General features: G+C 47.5%; 1 protein-coding gene and 1 pseudogene across 4 annotated transcripts in view; both read right to left on the minus strand.

Moving 5' to 3' along the window:
• Positions 1-6592: 6592 nt before the first annotated feature.
• Positions 6593-7569, minus strand: LOC102250881 (annotated as a pseudogene).
• A 2768-nt stretch (positions 7570-10337) lies between these two features.
• The window catches only part of LOC102251357 (chromosome unknown open reading frame, human C8orf37), a 30597-nt gene continuing 19014 nt past the window's right edge, over positions 10338-21920 (minus strand). The window contains exons 6-7 of one of the 4 annotated variants that reach the window (XM_014550281.1): positions 18399-18575; positions 16466-17894 (exon numbers count right to left, since the gene is read on the minus strand). In XM_014550281.1, coding sequence (XP_014405767.1) covers positions 17789-17894; positions 18399-18575 — 283 coding nt within the window. In that variant the 3' untranslated portion in view covers positions 16466-17788. Of the gene's footprint in view, positions 10349-16465; positions 17895-18398; positions 18576-21920 lie in introns of those variants that run through there. The other 3 variants (XM_014550280.1, XR_001364618.1, XM_005879244.2) reach the window with 3 other exon arrangements.

Here is a 21920-nt window from a genome sequence, read left to right on the forward strand (position 1 = left end):
GGTAGGAGAGGGGTGGGGCAGGCCAGGGCCAGAGCCACAGGCTGGGGCGGCTGTGCGGACCCCGGAGGCCCCCTTCAGTGGCAGCTGATGAGGTAGGTACCCGCACAGCAGGGCGTTGACTTGGTGCAGTGGGACGAGGCGGGACTTTGCACTCAGCTGTGGGTTTGGATTTTTTTCTGCCGTTTTCCTTGCTGTGATGGAGGCTTGACACCTGTCCTCCAGAACCTGTTTCCTTGCCTACCAAGTGGGCACAGTTCTCTGTCCCTCACATCCCTCCGACTCCAGGTAAGAGTAAATGAAATATTACCTGGAAAAGGCCGTTGTAGGCCGCAAAGTGGTCTACAGAATTTATTGGAAGCGCTTGCAGACTGGGAGTTACAGAATAGTCACAGGGATGTCAAGTACAGCACAGGAAATATAGTCAATAATATTGTAAGAACTATGCATGGGGTCAGATGGGTGCGAGATTCATCCGGTGATCACTTAGTAAGTTATATAATGGGCTGTACACCTGAAACTAATATCATATTGTATGTCAACTGTAATTAAAAAATAAAAATTATTTATTGAAAAGCAAAAATATTTAAATTAAAAAATTTTAAAAGAGGAAAGTGCTTGGAAATCTTTCAGTGAGGTTTTTGAAAATGTACCTTTTCATTGGTAGAAGCAGAGGAGGCCGAGCTGATTCCAAGTGATGGCTGATGCTAACCTGTGGACTGGCTGATGGGTACAGGCTGACCGAAGAGGCTGAGAGGTGAATAGGAGGTGGGAAAGTACAGACCGTTAGGGTGGGCAGTTCCTTCAAGAAGCTTGACTGAGAAAGAATGATGGGAAAACACCTGCTCACAGACGCGGATGTTTAGTCAGTTAAGGACAGGCTATGCTGTGATTACAAGCAAGCCCCAATCGCAGTGACTTAACACACACAAGTTTAGTATTTTGCTTGTTTTTCCACTTGTATGAAGCCCTCTGTGGATCAGACTACCGCCTTCCAGCGACGACTCGGGGATACGGGCTGTTTCCGTATTGAGGTTATGTCATCTCAGTGTGAGCGCTCCATGGCCACAATGGCAGGTGACGGGGAGCTGGGATTTTCCCTGCTAGTGAGACGTGTCCCTTTTGCTTGTAGTCCATTGGACAGAACTGGTCACATGGGCCTACTAGTTGCAGGGGAGCTGGGACATTTGGGGGCACACACGTCTATGTGGTGAATGTCAACTGTAGCTGATGGATCTTAGTTTTCTGAACTTTACTCTTTCCTTGGCAGAATATCACCCAACTCACATAGTGGTTGTGAAAACCAAAGAAGATATGGACAAACTTTTTTCTGTTGACTTCCATGATCCTGTTTTGTCCTGTTTTTTTTCTCATGCCTACGTGGCCTGAGTGTTAAAAACAAATCCCAACCACTGAACCCTGACTGTCTAATAATAATAGTAAGAGCCAAAATTTATTCAGTGCTTACTATGACTCAGGTACAATTCCAGACACTGCCCCATGTACCATCATAGTATTCAGTGCACTATTTTTTCCATTTCTCAGACAAGGGAACTGTCTCATGCCTAGCACAGTGCCTGGCACACAGAAGGCATTCAATAAACATTTGGGTAAACTAAGCAACTTGTTCAAGTCACAGATTTAGCAGCGGGCAAAGTGGCGCTCAAGGACAGGACTCTCAGCTCAGTGCTCTTACTTCTATGTCACCATCTCTTCTTCATTTACTCAACTGCTACAGATCCTCTGAGCTGTCTGGGGGTATGGATTTAGGGCTGGGGATGATTTAGATCTTCCTGATCCAGAATTTAATCATGGCCAGGTATGTTAGACTAAATAATGGTCCCCCCAAATATATCGAGATCTTAATCCCTGGAACCTGTGAGTGTCACCTTATATGGGAAAAAAGGACATCACCATAATTCAGTTGTGATTAAGTTAAATTTAATCCAGATATGGTTAAAAATCTCAAATTGGAAGATTATCCTGGATTATCCAGGTGGGCCCTAAATGCAATTACACATATCTTTTAAGAGGGAGGTAGAGGGAGATATAACCCACTCAGAAGAGTAGAGGATGATGCGACCTTCATCTCCTAGAGGCAGATATTAGAGTGATGCAGCCACAAGCCAAGGAATGTTGGCAGCCACCAGAACTAAAAGAGGCAAGAATGGATTCTTCTCTTTCCTAGAGCCTCTGGAGGGAGTGCAGCCCTCCCAATTCCTTGATTTCATCCCAGGGATAGTAATTTCAGACTTCTGGCCTCCAGAACTGTGAGAGAATAGATTTTTGTTGTTGAAAGTGCCCCATTTTATGGCAACTTGTGATGGTAATCACAGGAAACTGACACACCAGGTTTGGAGGATGACCCAGGAAGCTCAGAGTCTGACCTCTCGCATCTGGGAGGTCAGTTGGTTGAGCACCCATCCTATGCACCAAGAGGTTGCCAGTTCGAAGCCCCATGGAGGCACATGCTGGGGTTTGGGGCTTGATTTCTGGTAGGGGGTGTGCAGGAGGCAGCTGACCAATGTTTGTCTCTCACTGATATTTCTATCTCTCTCCCTCTCCTTTCTTCTCTCTCTAAAATCATAAAAAAAGAGAGAAGAGTTTCCTAGTGGCCTTTATGCCTGAGACAGAAATGGAGGAGAGGCTGAGCTTCGTTGATGTTGAACTGAGAGATTTTAACAAAATGGTCTATAGACTCCCAGGAATCAGAAGTTGAAAGCCATCCATCCAGGAATCCTAATTATGTAACTGCTGTGTGGTAGACCTACTAGGAATACAGATATAATAATACTTGGGATGGGGTGTGGGCTGGAGCTGTTGGGACACAGGAATTCCCAGGCCCATCCTGCTGGCGGTGCTAAGGGGTCAGGCACCTGGTCAGGAAGGGACTGGAATCTGAAATCTCTTCCACCTGAAGGCAAATGTGAGGAGGGTGCCGGCCCCAAGGATGGGCATTTGGCTTAGGTTTCTCCAGGAGTCAATACGAGGGCGGTGGGGGAACAAGCCTGGCACTGTGCTCGGTGCCTTAGTGTATCAACTCACTTAATCCTGCAACCACCTCATGAGTAGGTACCATTATCACCTCTGTTTTATAGGAGAGGAGATGGAGGTACAGAAAGGTTAAGTTACTTGTCTCAGGTTGCAGAGCTGTTAACGGCACAGTTGGGATTCAAACCCAGCAGCCTGGCCCCAGACCTCACGTCCTTATGACATTTCCTCTTTATTAAAATGTTTCTTATATTCCGTTATATTGGCTGGGCCACAAACATATTTGCTGTGGGCCACATGCAGCCGGGGGGGCCGCGAGTTTGACACGCTTGCTCTAGGCCCCAGTGGTCGGCAAACTCATTAGTCAACAGAGCCAAATATCAACAGTACAACGATTGAAATTTTTTTTGAGAGCCAAATTTTTAACCTTAAACTATATAGGTAGGTACATTGTCATTAACTTAATTAGGGTACTCCTAAAGCTTAGGAAGAGCCACACTCAAGGGGCCAAAGAGCCGCATGTGGCTCGAGAGCCGCAGTTTATTGACCACGGCAGGCCAGTGGTTCTCAACCTTGGCTGCACATTCGAATCACCTGGGAATCTTTTTAAAATCCTGATTTCTGGGCCTCGTCCTCCGGAAATTCTGTTTCTTTGTTACTAATGTTGTGGCCCCACCCCATAACAAAGAAAAAGAATTTCCGGAGGATGAGGCCCAGAAATCAGGATTTTAAAAAGATCCCCAGGTGATTCTAATGTGCAGCCAAGGTTGAGAACCACTGCCCTAGGCGGAGATGGGGCAGGCCTCATCTCTTCAATGGGCTCCTCAGCCTTTCCGCAGAGTGTGACCCTGTTACCTGCCATCCAAAAACTTGAATCTTCTTAAGCAACCACACCGGATGTGTGTGCTGTTGGCCCTACTCAGGAAATTTAATCTTAAAATGATAGCAATCTAGATTCTATCAAAATCTTGGCTCTCTAAGTATGTGCCGGTTTCAATGGTAATTATTGCATTTATGTTCATTGCTAGAAAGTTCTATCCAAAAACTACCTTAGCCCAGTATCCTAGCAAAAGAGCTTCACTGTGTTGGGTTTTATGTTAAACCTTTGGAAGAAACAGCCACATGAACACTCTGGCGTGTTCCAATAAAACTTTAAGGATGTTGCTCACTATTTTGTTCATCATATAATATGATATTTTTCTCTGGGGGAAAAACACACACCTAAAAAACGTTTAAATGTATTTATAGAGACCCTGTGTGCATGTCACAGACCATAACTGAAGGTTTCTTCATTAACTTCTACATTGGTTTTTGGCCTTGGAATACATGTATTTAATGTTACTGTTTTAGCTCATGCCCTATCTTTTTGTCTTGCTTTTCTGAAATGACCATGTTATCCTTCATAGTTTCCATGATTTCTCCTGGATTTTTGTGTGATTTACTAAACAATGTCATTTTTTTTTTCATGCATAGCAATGCCTTCTTAATACTAAAAACAAACAAACAAAAATCATAATAATAAAAAAAGAATCGGCCAGATATATCTCTTGGTATCATGCTGCTGTCCTTGTCATTCAACATTTCAACAAATGTTTATTAAGACATTGACTGTTGAGAGTTACTGTGCCAAGTGCTAGAACTATAGAGGGAAAGACAGATTTCCAAACTTTTAAGGAGCTCACAGCCTGAGGCAGGGTGTAGGGGTGTGTGGCATCGGAGTGGACAGACCAGTAATAGTCATTTATGATACAATTTGTTAAGTGTTGTGAGAGACCCACATAGGGCAAGGTGCCAAGGCAGCCTGGAGAGGGGAGGCTGAAGAAGGCCTTCTGAAGGAGCTGAGTTTTGAAGGTTGAATAATTAATAAATGTGAGGAATGGGTAAAAGCACATTCCCAGCAAAGGGAACAGCAGATGCAAAGACCTGGAGAAACGAAAGGGTGGGGTGGAGGTATTAGGAACTGCACGCAGCCCTGCAGGCCCCTGGCTGAGGCGGGGATAAGAGTAAGCCAGGCACCTGGGAGAGGCAGCCGGGCTGGTCATGTGGACGCTTTGGCCCGAAGTCTCCGTGCAGTCCGGGCAGGTGATTAGATCCGTGGCTTGGAAACGTCAGCCTTGTCAACATAAACTGCGCAAGGAAGAGACTAAGAAGGGAAGCGGTGGCAATATTCCAGGTGAGAAACGATGTGGCTTTGACTGTGTGGAGACAGGTGGACACAAAGAGGTGGAGAGAGAGTCAGGGATTTTAAAGAAGAGAAACCTGCAACATGGAGGCTGATGGGGGAAGGAGGGGCCCCTGCTGGATGTTTGGATTGGGCGATTTTCAGGCAGATGAAGGTTCCAGGAGGAGCAGGTGAGGGCCAGGAGATGTGGAGCTTGACAGCGGATGTTTTTCGAGATGGGTCAGTCAGACACACAGGAGGAAGGTGAGATTTAGGAGTTGCCAATGCCCAGGTGTGGAGAGCGGCTACAGTGTTTGCACAGGCTCAAGCCTCAGACTAATGAGAGGGCAGGTCCTTTCATGGCAAAGCCACGTGCAAGTCCCAGCTTGGAGGGCAAAGCCCTCCCAGCACAATGATAGCCAAAGGCTATGGTTGTGAGCTCGACCTTCTGGTCCGAACCTGTGGGCCCAGGTGGCTGAGTGATATGGGCGGTGGGAGGTGTAGCAAGTGCTGCCAAAACAAAGCTCGATAGAGTTCAGGTGCATGTAATTGAGTAGATTCAAAACCCGAGAGAACATTGTAAACATCTTGACCTCGCCCTACTTTGCCTCGTGGAATCTGGCTATAAAATAAAGACTCGGCTTGCATCCCGTGGCGCTGTCTCTTCATCAGCGTCCCACCCAGCTCCCAGCTTTATTCTCTTGTCTGTCTTCTTTAATCCTTCACTGCCCCACCCCACTCAGGCTCACCCCTGACGCGGCACACCCAGGTGCCGGTGAAAAATGGGAATGTGCTCGACATTGTGATGGGCCTGCTGAGGTGTGAGACGGTGTTAATCCATCAAAAATGCTCCTGGGATGCCAGCTGTGGGCCCGAAACCTTCACCATTACCTCCTTCGCCCCCAGTAAGCCTGTGAGGAAGGGCTTGTTCACTGATGGCGGCCCCGGCTGGAGAAAGGACTGGGTCTGTACGTTTCATTATTCGTCTGGCAGTGAGGTTAGAGAAGTGAACTGAGCACCTCCAGCTTGGACCACACAACAGGCGGCAGGGGGGATTGGGAGCAGGTTTTTAAAAACGTTTTTATTGCTTTGAGAGAGAGGAAGGGAGGGAGAGAGAGAGAAACATCAATGTTAGAGGGAAACATCGATGGTCAGCTGCCTCATGCACGCCCCCTCCTGGGGATCAAGCCCACAACCCGGGCATGTGCACTGACTGGGAATCTGTGTGATCTGTTGGTTCATAGGTTGACGCTTAACCACTGAGCCACGCCGGCCGGGCTTTCATTTGTTTAAAAGAAGTCATAGACGGCATTATTACCGTGGGATGCCACACTGGTCTTGTTGCTGTTCCTTCACATTTCACTGGTTTTCCTTCTTCCCTCCCTCTTCCCCCATTCCGGCTCACAGTGCATGCTTGTACGGTAGCTTGCAGCAGCCATGTGCTTATTCCACATCTCTAACACCCTCATCCTCAGGGGCAGAGTTCTGGTGCGCGAACCCTTCCCTGCCTGGGAGAGAACGTGCGCTGAGCCAGGCCTCCCAGATGGCTAGCTCCAGGGAGACGGCCATGGGAAGCAGCAGCTCGTCGGTTGTCACTTATCTGGACGTGGATGAGAAACTTTCAACATTTGCTCAAGTTTTCACTTGTGTTTACCAGTCTACTCTTGGTGCATGAGCCTTGCTCCCCTCAGCTCTTTTATGATTTCTGAGCCATTCTGGTCGGTCTCTGCAGCAATCTGCTGAGAATGCTCAATACTTGCCCTGGCCGGTGTGGCTCAGTTGGTTGGGCATTGCTCATGCATGGAAAGGTTGCGGGTTCTAGTCCCAGTCATGGCACATGCCTGGGTTGCAAACTGGATCCCTAATAGGGGACATGCAAGAGGCAGCCGATTGATGTTTTGCTCTCACATCGATGTTTCTCTCCCTCTCTCTCTCTCTCTCTCCTTTCCTCTGTCTCTAAAAATTAAATTAAATTAAATAAAAATAAAAAGAGAGAATGCTCACTACTCTGGGCGGCCCGGTGCAGGCTGGCAGTGCCTGATAAAAGCAACGCCCGTGGAGACTGCTGGTTTTTTACAGTGTCTGTGATGTATGTGACTCTGACCCCCAGGTGTGGCCGTCAAAGGTGAGCTTCTCACTGCCCGGTGGGGCTGGCAAGATCCTTCGGTAGATTTGACACTTACATCATAGGGCTCTGGAAAGATAGCAGTGCGTAACGCACTTCCTCTTCCATATCTGCCAGCATCTCACTTGCTTCCTGTTGCTTTTCATCAAAATCTCTGATCAACTTCTCTTCTGTCCTTCCAGTCCCCAGGAGCCACTCTGCCCGCCCCTCCCCCCCCATCCCCTCAGGTCTTCATGGAGGCTGCGAAAATGTGCGGCTTCTTGAAATGCTCAGAGGAGGCGGTGGAGGTGGCCATGGCTCGGATTCTGGGACCCCGACCCCTCCTACCCCGGTGGTCAGCCGCCCAGCCCCGCAGGCATTTGGGTGGCTGAGCAGGAGATGCTTAGATTGAGATGGAACTGGATGCTCTCAGGGGGTTGCAGGAGTCAGTGGAGCCAGGACGACCTGACCCTGACCTGACCCAGCCTGATTCACACACTGGGTTCTGCATCTAGTCCCCCCTGGGGAGACTCAGCACAGTGACCTCCGGGTCATGTTTGGAGAGGGCGTGGCACCCAGTGAGAGCGAGGGCTTCCTGACTCAGTCCTCCGCCTCCCCTGCTGCCCTAGCGGCCGGAGTGGGGGACGCATTGAGCCAAACGACACCGGGGCAGGCCTGCCCCTCCTAGGCCAGGGCCTCACCAGCCTCAGGTGTTGAAAGGTTTGCACAGGGGGTGGGAGGCGGGGAACAAAGGGGGTGCGGGGGGCACTTAAGCAATGACACATGTAGTACAAGGCTGGTGCAGTGGGTTGAATTGTGGCCCCCACCCCCGCCCTTGTCCCACCAAGGTGGTCCAAGTCCTAGCCCCCGGCACCGGTGCACGTGACCTTATTTGGAAAAGAGGTCTTTGCAGGTGTAACTAACAGACTCCAGATGAGAGCATCTTGGATTTAGGGTGGCCCTGGATCCCTAAAAGCTGGGTCCCTACATCCAGTGTTTTTCTTTTTTTCACTGAGTCAACACAGTCTATTACTGGGCGGCACTTTCACCTTCAGACAGAGTACTCCAAAGAGCTGCAACAGGTGTGCGGTGGGGGCTGGGGCTGGACAGGTGCTCCTCGTAAAGGTCACATTTGGAGGAACCAGGCACGTTGCAGTGCGGAATGGATCAGAGCTGGATTAACAGCGTTCTTCCAAGACTGGACCAAGAGCATCAGATACGGTAGGAATTCAACCGGGGCTTGCAAGGTGAGTTAGGAAAACAATGAGAATCTGCTTCTCTGCAATGTACTAAAAACCACTGAGCTGTACACTTTAAACGAATGAATCGTATACCATGTGAATCATCTCAAAAAAACAACAACAACAAAAAAACAACCGATACACCCACCTACCCACCCCCAAAAGAGAAGAATCAATGCTGAAAATTAGATGATTCCCTGGAAAGGTAGTTTCTAACTTTAAGATATAATGGCTCAGTGGAAAGAGCGTCAGCCTGCGGACCAAAGGGTCCTGGGCTCGATTTCAGTCAAGGGCACTTACCTTGATTGCAGGCTCCTCCCGGGCCTGGTTGGGGCGCATGCAGGAGGCAACCAATTGAAGTATTTCTCTCCCATCGATGTTTATCTTTGTCTTTCCCTCTCTTTTCCAATCTCCCTAAACATCAATGGAAAAATATCCTCGGGTGAGGATTAACAACAACAACAAAAAAGACAGAATGACCAGCCTGGGTGGGACTTGGTTTTCTCTCCTACCCTATCCTGCTTAGAAATACTTGTGATCACCCATCAACACCACGGAACCTGACCCATCCCCACCCCCACAAATCATGGTCCGATGAAAAGGGTGAGATTTGACAAATACCCAAAAAGCCAAAGAGGCTAGCCATTTTTTTTAGGTTTGGGTTTCAAACTGTATCCTGACTACCATTAATATTAGTAGCTAGCATTTAGCACTGAAAGAGTTACGTACCGGGCACTGCCTAAGCATGTTCAACCCCTAAGAACTCTATAAAACAGTGCTAGTCTTACCTGCATTTCACAAGGGAGAAAACGGAAGCACAGTGTGAGGGAATTGCCCCAAATCACACAGCTGGTACAAGGCCAAGCCAGAGTTCAGCCTCAGGTTCTAACCTCAGTTGCACATTGGAAACATCTGGAGAGCTCTACAATCCCACGGGCCCGATTCCCGCCCCTGGAAATACTAATTTTATGGGTTTGGGGTGTGGCCTGAACACCAGCTTTGTTTTGGTTTTGTTTATAAGGCACCAAGTGATCTATAATAATAAAAGGGTCATATGCTAATTAGATCGAACGTCCTTCTGGACGACCTTCTGGACAAAAGCCGGGGCTGCGAGAGAAGCCCGGGTCCCGGGTGCCAGAGGGAAGCCGGTGCCGGCAGCCGGGGAAAGGAAGGCCTACTCTTGCACGAGTTTCGTGCATCGGGCCTCCAGTTCTAATATAAAATACCCTCCAGAGTTCAAGGTCTTCCTGCAAGAGGCAGCTGATGCTCTGCAGGCACCATGCTCATGACTTGGTGGGCCGGCACTTGCAGCACGCCGAGATTCCTCTGTTTGGGGTTAATAGAAGAGGAATGTGAGTCTGGGGCAGTGGCCGTGGTTGCAGGCTCCTGCGCCATTTGTCAGGGTCTGTCTGATGTTTGGCCTCTGCTCGCCTCCTCTCCCCACAGTTGGAAACCGTGATCTCACCCCCGAATCCAGCCCCACTCCACCGGAGCCCACTGCCCAGTATCATCCTGGGTGGACGGAAGTGGGGAGGACGGGGGAGATTCAAGGCAGCTCAAGAGTGCGTCATCAGCAAGAATTCCTGGTTGTTAATGGACCCAACCCTGTGCTAAGTTCCTATCACCAGCCTTTGGACTTTGTTCTGGGCCTGCACTGTGGACCTAGTTACGGTTCCGCCCAAAATGTCAGGAATGCGGCTCCTTTCTCAGGGGCGATCCCTGCATCTCACTTAGGGAGGGACAAGGCTCTCTCCAGCCTCTGGTCCCTGTAGCTGCCCCTTTGGAATGACAGGCCCTAGTTCCTGTGCCTCAGTCTGGTTTTGTGCTGGTTTCCCTTGGAGTCCTGGCAGGCTTCTCCCTGGGAAATGGTTCCTTTAAAGACTCACAATCTACACTTTCCACTCTGTATAAGGGTCTGCTCTGCAAAATGGAGATGTAGAGTCCTCTGAAGTCAATATGGAGATGAGGTTAGAAACACACAGTTAAGAGGAAGTGGGAAACCTGGGACTGAGAAGACGGTGGCCCACCCTCTGGAGCTCTCCGTGGGGGGCTGCCCCCCTTCCCTGGCTTGCTGGGGTGGCTGTGGCGGCAGAGGGACAGCCTCTCTGCCTGCCCTCCCAGCCCTGGGCTGGCCTCCTCGCGCCTCTACTGTCAGGAGGAAAGAAGCAGAGTCGCCCCAGGCTTGACCAGCTGAGCAGGAAGTTGGCTCAACTCCACGGAAAAATGTGAGCCTGGTTAGACGCTCGGCTCTCATGGTTGACCTCTGTTTAATACGGGCCTCTCTCGTGGTTGCCCATAGAATGCTGATCTGATGGCTTTCATCTCCTTTTCTCCCTGCCGAGGGCCTTATCAAGCCTTTCAGTTTGCCTTTTAGGAGCTCTCTTCCATTGACCACATCCCTTTCATGGCACCAACTCCTTGCGGAACCTCTCTCTCCCTTCTCGCTTGTGCTAAGGACCATAACTGCCTGCAGCCCTTGTGCGTGGAGGTGGTTTGTTCTCACACCCCCGATCTACCTCGGGCCGGAACCCAGAGCTGGTATTCTTGTAGCCTCATTGCTGTTTATAGGCAGTCCGTGCTCACCCTCCTGAGATCGGCGCCATCCTCCCACACCATCTGCAACGTGCAGGATTAGTTCCTCTCCTGACAGAAACCCTAAAATAGCCATCGCCAACACACCAGATTTTATGTTTTAAGTTTAAGATGTCTCAGAATCAGACAGTCGAGAGCAGGGAGATGGGTTTCATGAAGTCCTCAGGGACCTAGGCTTCTGCCCCTTCACTATCCGCCATTCTTAGGATGGGACCCTTCTCAGGAGCCAAGATGCAGCCCAAGCTTCAGTCAGCACAACGGCCTTCCACATCAGCCACAGAGGGAGGAACAAGAGCCTCCAGAGGCACCAGAGGGCAGTCCCTTGGCCACTCCAAGCTGCCAGCTCTGCTGGGCAATGTGACTTTTAAAAATCCGGTGGCGATGGTTCCAGCGAAAACTCAAAACTGCTCATTGCTGAGGCAGAAGGGGCGGATGGACATTGGGTGGCAACGCTCACTCCCCCACACCCTTCTCTGCTATCTTGATCGCTGCCCTCCACCTGCAGTTTGGTTCGTCCTCACGAGCTCTGAGGACATTGGTGCTAGTTTCCCTCTCATCTGACCATCGTCCTGGGAGACCTCAGCATCCCTGTCAGTCACCGCTCTCTGATCTCTCGGTCCCAGCAGCTGTTACCTCCATCCCGTCTGCCCTCCAGCCGCCCCACCTCCCTGCGCGCTGCTCGCTGTGGCCAGGCAGAGCCTCTGAAGTGCAGGAGACCATGCTGGTGTACAGCCCCCAACGACTGCTTTTGCTGGGAGAGGGGAGGGCGGGCAGGGCTGTCTCAGGAGTGGAAGGCCTTGTATCCAGCAAAACTCCTGAGAGGCTGGGCTTGTGGGCGGTGAGGCATCCAGGGCTGGGCTCTTTATTTTTTGTTTTTAAATCCTCACCTGAGGATGTTTTTTGTTGTTGTTTTTTGTTAATCCTCACCCCAGAATATTTTTTCCATTGAGTTTTAGAGAAAGTGTAAAGGGACGGGGAGAGAGAAAGAGAGAGGGAAAGAGGTCAATGTGAGAGAAACATAGATCTGTTGCCTCCTATACGCACCCCACCCTGAGCAGGGATTGAACCTGCAACCTGGGTATGTGCCCTGACCAGGAATTGAACCCACAACCTTTCGGTGTGTAGGATGACGCTCCAACCTACCGAGCTACACTGGCCAGGGCCAGGGCTAGGACTTGTTTTTAAAGAGACCTTAAGGGGTGCGGGGCTTGGCCAGGAAGATGGCTGTTCAGACCTGGCCTCCCACTGTGTGGGGACAGTTGCTGTTGGGCTCTTTGCTGGACTCGGTTTCTTTGTTGGGAAAGAGCCTCGCAGGAGCCTGGAAGCCTGGCCCGTCACAGGGAGCAGCAGCTGCTCTGGGATGGAGGCCCTGTGGGAGGCTCAGAGCCGTGCTCTCCGTCTGCCCTGCTCAGCTCCTGGCGGGGGAGGAGGAGGGAGGGCTGGTTCAGTTCCTCGGCCTGTAGAGACAATGGCCGCACTGACATTCACACGGATTAGGTCCTGCTTTAAAGAGCTCTAAGCCATCTGTATAATGTGCCCGGAGACACTCTACAGAAAAGAGGAGAATGGGCGGTTGGGTGCCGAGCAATAGGGTTGATGTCCTGGTCGGGTGGCTCCGGGCACTGCCAGGGTCTGGACCTTGCAGGGGCCTTCGCCTCGGCTGGGAGGGCCTCTCACAGGTCAGGGAGCCCTAGCTCCGGCCAGCGAGCAGCTCTGTGCGGCTTCCCATAGTTCTAATGTCAAGAAATATAAAATCGAGATTCACCAACTGTGCAAAGCTGAACGAAGAGTGGAGCGCTCGGACAGTCTGGAATTCTGCCACCAGGGGTTCTGGGGTTGATCGCTGAAGTCAGGTTCTAAGAGTAGGCCCGGAGGAGGGTAATTTTCTAGCTGACAAATGAGAACATGCAGATGGCAATTCCTGCAGATAAACCACACTCGAGAGAACACTGGAGCCCCTGTGAGGCTTTACGCATGTTCTCTGTCCTTTTGCATAAAAGCGATGATTGGCATGAGCCCGGCTGCTCTGTCAGCCAAACACAGATGTGCACTCGCAGCTGTAGCTACCCTCTGGCTGGCAGGAGGAGACTGTACATAGTGCGTTAAGGAGCAACTAACTAAACAGGGGCAGCTGACCGTTCACCTGTGGGGCTGTGTTTCCACTCTGACAGCACAGGATGACCAGGAAATGCCCTACAGCCTGGGAGGACCTGCTTGGTCTACAGCAAACCAGTTACACCCAAGGCCCCTCTGTGCAATTACTAGTACAAAAACCAACCCCGTTTTCACGACAGTCTTCTTTCATTTATTAGTCTACTTCCAGAGAGTAATAGAGGCAACTGACAATTAAAAACACATATGTAAACGGGCATCTTACTTATGTCAGAAAGAGATCAGAAACCAGAGAGGAAGTGGGGAGAAAATTCTACCGAGAACCCCGGGCAAGAAATAGAGTCCTGACTCTCTCTTTTATCGAGTTGTCCACCTTCCTATACATGTGGCCCTGAAGACGGCGCATTTGCCATAGCTCCCTCCAAAGAAGTTACAGAAAATTTCAGCAGGAGTTCAAGGTGGAGCCTGGATCAGCGTCCAGCAGCTGTCGGGGCCCAGAGGTAGTGCTTAGGGCCATTGTTCTTGGTCCTGTGGCACCTGCTCTGCTGCTCTCTCCTCACCCCAGATGGTCACTGCTCACCCCCCTGCTGGTACAGTCCACAGGGTGGGTGTCCAGGTGGGTGTCTGGGGGAGAGGCAGCCCCGGTGAGTACAGCCTGAGGCCAGACGCTGCTCCTGAGCACAGGTCCTAGGGACAGGCTCACAGCTTGTGCCCACACCTGTGCTGATTCCCCTCTGGATTGGGGGTGTGGGACCAGCAGCCAGGGAGAAGCCAAGGTGGGGAGAGACAGGAGCCCGGAGAGCAGGCAGCCTGGCCCATCAGCAGTGAGAAGCAGCTGCTCTGGGATGGCCTCAAAGGCCATGTTGAATATGAGTCTCTGTTCGTGTTTAAAGTAGGGAAGTGACCTACTGCTCAGATTTGATCCTCCTATTCATGCAGCACTGGGACCCCAGCAACCATGTGGGTGACATGTGTGAACGCTCAGCCCACCAGAGAACCGTGAGGTGTCGAGTTCAGCAGTGGACTCTGGCTTGGGTTCAAGGTGATAGGTCCATCTGACAGGCTCCTGTCCCATCTGAGCTGCCTGCCTCACTCATGTCACTCCCCCTGGTCGCCCTCTCTCCCCACACCTGTTCTCTGGGCGCCAATCATATTGTGGAGCTTTAAGTTCCTCAAAAGGGCTTTGTTCTCTCTTGCCTCTGGGCCTTCTCATGCCAGTTTCTCCTTCCATGAACACAAACCTACAGCCTTCACCTGAGTGAGGTCTGCTTCTTCATTAGGGAGCCCGTCCCTGACACCTCACCCCAAGTCAGTTTCCTTCTTTGCACATTGCAGCTCCCCTTTCAAATGTTCACCTCACTTGTAATTGATGGGTGGGGTGAACATGTGTTTAAGTCTGAGATCACTGACTCACTCACTTCCACTGACCTAAGGTGGTGATGGTATGAGCCTGAGGTTGCTTGGGCCACCATTCACAGTGTTAAAAGAGAAAACCACAGACCCAGTATGGCGTCACTTGTGCTAAAGGCTCATGGCCTAATTGTAGTTTTGGAATACACCAGAAATGTAATCGTAAACAACCAGTCTGGAATATTCTGGTCAACACCAATGAGGTGTTCAGTGTGGGCCCTCTCCATCCCTCCCATAGGAAGAGAGGCAATCTGCATGATAAAACCCTGCATCCCTCCCCTCCCCCCAACCCCACCCCCTAATAAAGCTGTCTTGGCCTAAAAATAATCTTTTCTACTCTTTGCTAATGGCTCCCTTGTTCTACCTTTCTTCCTATAAAAACCTTCCATTTTGTATGACCCCTCAGAGCCCTTCTGGTTGTTAGATGGGATGCTGCCCAACACATGAGTCACTTCATAAAGCCAATTAGATCTTCAAATTGGCATGGTTGAGTTTTATTCTTTAACAGTAGCCTGAAAACTTACCCAACCCAGAGTGAGCAGAACCAAGGGACGGCTCCTAGTGACATCATTTAAGCGCTGAATCAAGCCGTATCTAAAGCCAACTCCATCCCTGCACATTTCCCTTAGAGAACCTTTCAATTCCCTTTTGACACATAGACCTGTTTGGGTTGGATCTGCTGTCAGTTGCAATTGAATTACTCTAAATGACAGCCTTGGCTTCTGTTGTCTTCCTTTCGCCATGAACGCAGGGAATTTATCTGTGTCCTCAGGGTCTGGCTCCGTGACTGGCCCATAGGAATGTTCAACAAGTGAATCAACCAATGAAAAGAGGGGCCTCAGAGCTTCTCCAACGCCATGACTTCTTCGTTTGAGACCTGGAACTGAGGCAGCGGGTTGTGGTTCTTCTTGGGTGATGACCTTGTGACGGAATCCCATTGGAACCAATTGTTTATGGAGCAGGGAACTTCAACTCCAAGAGGGCAGCCACTTACAAGTCATGACAAAGGGGCCCTGGGAAAAGCCTGTTGCTCAGTGAGGTTTTCAGTGTCTGAAGTCCTACTGGTAGCAGGATTAACAGAGTCCTGAGAACTCTTGAGAATTCTCTGTAATTATATAATCTGTACTTGCTTGTATGAGTATAAAGTGACTCTGAAAAGAGACACAAAAACTAACTAAAATGGTCACTTCCACAGAGTTGGGATGCAATGGAAGGCATACAGGCGTAGGAATGAGAATTTCTATATTGTTTGAATTTTGAGCCCCATGAAAGTATTGTCTTTTCAAAAATTAAGTTAAAAAGGAACCATGAGAGCGCAGAACCACTAGGAGCTATTATCAGCTCTTACCAGCTGGTGGAGGGCACTTATTTATCAGTTCTTTTTTCGGTGGGGGAGTTGTTTTCAGTGGGGGACACCCTGATAGACTTAACAGGATGGTTTGTTTTGGTTGAAGAAGGGGAGATGAAAAGAGGGGCGAAAATCCCAGGGGAGAATCTGGAGAGGTCTGGCCCATGCAGGCCACACACTGGACAAGTTGAGAGGAAGGGGGATTCGGCTAAAGGGCAGGCAAAGCATCAGAAATACTCTTTCCTGGGACCCACGTGCTCCTGGCTGGACTGGATAATTTCCAAGACCCCGGACACCCGGATAATCGGTGCCAGGAACTTCCTCAGCCACCTCGGCCAAGCCTGTCACCTCGATTCCCCACCTTTAGTTGTAGGTGAGGAATTAGCGCATTGCTCCTCTTTAACTTTGAATCCGAGAAGTGCTTAAAGGTTTGGTTTTTGAGGCGAATCAGTTAACACGTTTCCATTTCCTTTCACAAGCTCAAGATGACAAGTGCTTTTGAGTAAATTTCCTGGGTCAGACCAATCTAGCGCCTGGGACCTATCCCTTTAGACAGGGTGGTTTCGACCAGGGGTGACTTCTGTTTTCATTCCGATAAAAACAGCAGGCAGATTTTGATGAAAAACAGAACGGGTGATGTTTTAGAATATTTCCAAAGCCCGCGAAGTAAAGGAGATCGGGTCCTCAGTACACGCCTGCCCCCTATGGGTTAGATTCTCAATTTATTAGTCTCACCAAATCTGTAGGCTCAGAATGGTGAGTCTTTTAAAGTCCCCAAGTCCCTGGAGCCAAATTTATCTTGTTTTTCTTCACAGTCACTAGCTTAGCCCTCTAAAGGCTCCTGCAGGAGAGCCTTCCTTGGCTGGGCCCCCCAGGCCTCAGTGATGGCCGAGGTTGGGCTCAGACGTGTGACTTGATGACTCAACAGCTGTCCCAAAATTGCAGTAAGAATTGTAGACTAGAAAAGGGGAAGTTTAAGCTTTCCTTTCTCCCGCCCTGGAAGCAATGTATGTTTCTAGCACAAGCATTGACACACGGGCTGGCGGTTTCCATTCTGGTGATGTTATAATCAATGATGAGCAAATGGGGAATGTCCAGTGTTGAGTTTCACTAGGTTGTGAAATAGCCTAAATGTACTAGCTCAGCCTGCAGATGTCTGTATTTTGATGTTTGGTATTGACCAGAATCAAAGCCACTTAACATAAAAGACCGACAACTGTAACTCCCTAGGAAATCGTGACTTCTCCTGTCTGATGACTAGTGCCTTTGGGCCCCGTTGCCACAAACCCAGCACAGCGCAGGTGGGCACTGTACGTGAAATGCACTGTGCTTTGCAGCTCCCTTTAAGTGGATAAGATGAGGCTTGGAGGTTCTAAAGATGTTTACATCAAAATAGGAAGGAAGCTGAAAGGGAAGACCTATCTAGAATCATGGCAGAAAGTTGTCCGTAAGGTATGCATTTTAATTTTTTTAGAGAGAGAGGGAGAGGGATAGAGAGATAGAAACATCGACGAGAGGAACATCATCAATTGGCTGCTTCCTGCATACCCCCTCCACCGACTAGGGATGGAGTTTGCAACCCTGACATGTGCCACGACTGGGAATTGATCCATGACCTCCTGGTGCATAGGTCGATCCTCAATCACTGAGCCACACCAGCCTGGATCCTATCCTGTTGAAACTCACATCTCTTTGACCCCAGAATCTGAGCTCTTCCCCACAACATGCGTTTCCCCTTGTCCCAATGTATGGCTAGTGTAACACTGGGTCTATAAAGTATTTTAAAAGGAACAGTATTCATACCATTGCAAGCCAGAAGAAAAGTTATGTCATTAAATCCAACTCTCATTTTGTAGATCAGCCTGAAGACAGAGTTGCTTACTCACAATGATCCAGGAAGTCAGCGGCAGAACTGTCCCAGACGGTAGAGTCTGGCATCTAATCTCCAAGGAGAATAAAATAAGCACACAAATAATTATAATACAAGGTACTATATAAGAAATAGAAAATTCAAAAGCAAATGGGAGCAGGAGAAATTACACTGTTTGGCTGGGGTAGGTTGTGGGAAGGGAGGGTAGTCTGGATAGTGTACAACAGTTCTCAACCCTTTTTGTCTCAGGCCCCTTTTTCACTCTTAAAAATTATTATGAACCCAAACTAGCCTGTGTTTTTTTGGTAGTTTTATCTATTGACTAGAGGCCCGGTGCATGAATTTGTGCATGGGTGGGGTCTGGCCGCCTGCCCTGATCGGGGTGGCTGATCAGGGGCGGGGCCAGCCCAGGGGAGGGGCCATGGGTGGTTGGCTGGCCGGCCCCGCCCACTGGTCAAACTCCCGGTCGAGGGGACAATTTGCATATTAGCCTTTTATTGTATAGGATATTTACTGTATTAGAAATTAAAACTAAGAACATTAAATACTATTAATGAAAAAAATAAACCCACGATGTGTTGTTGAATTTTTGTGAAAATATCTGTATTTCCCAAAACAAATGTAGTGAGAAGAGTGACATTTGTTTCACATTTCTGCCAATCTCCTGAATCTCTGGCTTGATAGAAGATAGCTGGACTCGCACATCTGCTGCTGCACTCACTCTCTTGAGACGTTGTTTTGGTTGAAGCCTAAGAAGAAAATTGGGCCTCACGTGACTATTCTGCATGACTACATCAAAACTTTCTAAGTGCTAGTTTCTTAAAAGTTAAGTGCAATGAGGAAACTGAAATCATATCAATGAACTTTTAGTATTTGCTACATTAAAAGCCATTGGTCTATCTTGCACTTTAAATGCACAGTTTTGTAATATCATGCATTGGTGGCTTGGTAATATTGGTTTGCTGAATTATACAGATCTTCCAAATATTGTCATGTTTCATGATATAGTATCAAAGATTTTATTTGTTCATATCACCACTAGTCTTATCAGAAAAGTCTTTAAGTATGAGGAAGATGTCATGGTCACTGGTGAATACAAATTTCCCAAAATTCAAATTTTTGCTTGAGGACTTGAATTTTATCATTGCCAACAAATACTGGAGGTGACTCACTCAGTTCATTTTTGAGAAAACGTATGGCAAATATTCAATATTCTGAATAACCACAGTTTATCTGTCAGTTTTCTTTCAAGCAAAAATGGATTCCATGAAGAGTTGTTCAGCACACAACTCAATTGCAATTGCACAAGTTCTTTTTGTGTGCTCCCCATAGTCATAACAGAATATTAAAAAGATATGTTCTTGAAGGCTGAGATTGATAAAATTAATAGTTTTTACTACCTTTATCAAGGACATTTTTAAGTGAAATTGGCTTTTTCTCCTGCAAGTGCATAGTGCCACTGCTTTGGATCATGTTACGTAAGGTGCCTGCCAGCAGCTTTAATATCTTAACGTTACTAAAATAGGTTAGACCGTATGCCGCCCCCCCACCCCCCCTCCCGCAAGACTCCTGGGGACTCCATTGGTGAGAACCATTGGTGTACAAGATATAGGCTTTGAAAAATGAGTCAAACTTAGATAGGATAAGATAAGGAAGAGTAGAAATATCAAGACAGTAAAACGTGAGGTATATCTAAGGGACTGTGGGTAGGATATAGATTTGGTTGAAAGAGAGAAGCAGAGGCAGATAACGCTGAAAAGATACTGTGAAAGGCCCGGCATGCCTTCATGATGAACAATTAGGTTTAAACCAGACAGGAAGAGACTAGGGTGAGTGGATTTTTGGTTTGTTTTTGAAAGTTGTAGCTTCAACTTATATAAAGTTAAAGCTGGCCATATTTACATTTACTAGTTATAAAATAAAAACAATAGCATAGCTGCTTTTCTTATAAGGAATATTTAGGGAATGAAAAAATAAACATCTTGTCATAATACTTAAGCTACAAAAGAGTTGTCACCATTTCGTTTGGGCAAATGAAACCAAAAAGTTAAGTAACTTCCCAAGGGATGTGACTTTCAACTCTGATTCTGTAACACTTCATATTGTCACCCATTATCTCAAGGCATTTGGGGAAAGTCTGAAAATAAATTTATCAGCCACATGTATATCTATATATCCCATGCAATCTTTGAAAAGAGGGCACAAAATGGTGTCATATACACAAATAAATATGTTAACTCTAAAGAGACTGTATAGTTTGAATATTTTCTTCCCTTCAAGAACTATTTTATTTTTTTTTGTAATCCTCATTTGAGGATATTTTTTCCCATTGATTTTTAGAGAGACTGAAAGGGAGGGATGGAGGGAGGGAGAGAGAGAGAAACATCAATGTGAGAGAGATACATCTAGGGCAGTGGTCGGCAAACTCATTAGTCAACAGAGCCAAATATCAACAGTACAACGATTGAAATTTCTTTTGAGAGCCAAATTTTTTATACTTAAACTATATAGGTAGGTACATTGTTATTAACTTAATTAGGGTACTCCTAAGGCTTTGGAAGAGCCACACTCAAGGGGCCAAAGAGCCGCATGTGGCTCGTGAGCCGCAGTTTGCCGACCACGGACCTAGGGGATTGAACCTGCAACCCAGGTACATGCCCTTGACTGGGAATTGAACCTGCAATCCTTTGGTGAGCAGGCGGGCCGGTGCTCTAACCACCTAGGCACACCAGCTCAAGAACGATTCTAAATAATAATAGGTTAAGCTGATTAATAGGGGTAGTATGTTAGCTGATAGAGGTTTTGTTAAAACATAACAACTGAGGAAAATCAACATTTGAAAGTGACTGCTAAGTTTCATCAGAGTACTGATTGGATACAAAGACCTTTTAGTTCTTATTTTTAAATATCAGATCAGTAAATGAAGGAGGAAAAGCAATTCAAAATCATAGTCTGATGACATCTTCTTTCACTCAAGAAAAGAAGGATGCTACACCACCATTTCAACACGGCTTGCTCTTCCAGAACTTGGACCTGGCTCCTTTAAATACCCACATTTTGTTATACATGCTTGCACACACACCAACACACACACACACATACACATACTCTCTCTCTCTCTTATGGTATGCTTCTCCTCCCCAATACATTAAAAAAAATTATCAAAATTATTTCAAATTAATCCCAATATGATGTTTTACTACACAATAAAAATGTTACTAAATACAGAATAAAGCTATTTATTATTTATTCATTTTTTGGTAGGATAGGAACCAGAGAGTATAATATAGTTCAAATAAAGTAGCCACCTGGCTTGACAAAAAATAAGTACTTGCTAAAGGTAGAAAATTATTATAAACATTGAAAACAAATGGGCAAACCATCTCGTAAATTTTACAGATTTTGCATTTTAAAATTATAGTTCACCAGAAACTATGCTTTTTGTTTACATTGATACTAAAGTAATTGCAGTTTGGCTTGAATTATAACTGGTAATAATTTATCCCTTTGTATATAAAATAACATTTTTTCTGTACCTTAGATTAAAATGTATAATATTAAAAAGCTTATAAAGTAAATTGCAAACTAAACATAAAGTCATATATATGTTTCTGACAATGGGGAATTATTTACAATTACTGTTATAAAATGCCAGACAGCCCGGCCAGAGTGGACCAGTTGATCGTCCTGTGCACCAAAAGGTTGCCGGTTCAATTCCTGGTCAGGGCACAAACCTGCATTGTGGGTTGGATCCTCAGTTGGGGCACATATGGAAGGCAACAGATCAATGTTTCTCTCTCACATCAATGTTTCTCCTTCTCTAAGCATGTCCTCGAGTGAGGAATAAATAAATAAGTAAAATGCCAAACATGGGTAATATATCCAAGTTATAGGATAGTTATGATGAAATAAAAGTATATTTTTAAATTAATAATTTAGTAAATTTGTTCATTTGCATACAAAGCAAACATCACCATTATGACTAACTAGAGGCCCGGTGCACAAAAATTTGTGCACTGGGGGGGGGGTGTCCCTCAGTCTGGCCTGTGCCCTCTCGCAGTCTGGGACACCTCGGGGGATGACCACCTTCTGGC

This window comes from Myotis brandtii, unplaced genomic scaffold (genome assembly GCF_000412655.1).
Source record: "Myotis brandtii unplaced genomic scaffold, ASM41265v1 scaffold59, whole genome shotgun sequence".
In the NCBI taxonomy this organism is placed as follows: Eukaryota; Metazoa; Chordata; class Mammalia; order Chiroptera; family Vespertilionidae; genus Myotis; species Myotis brandtii.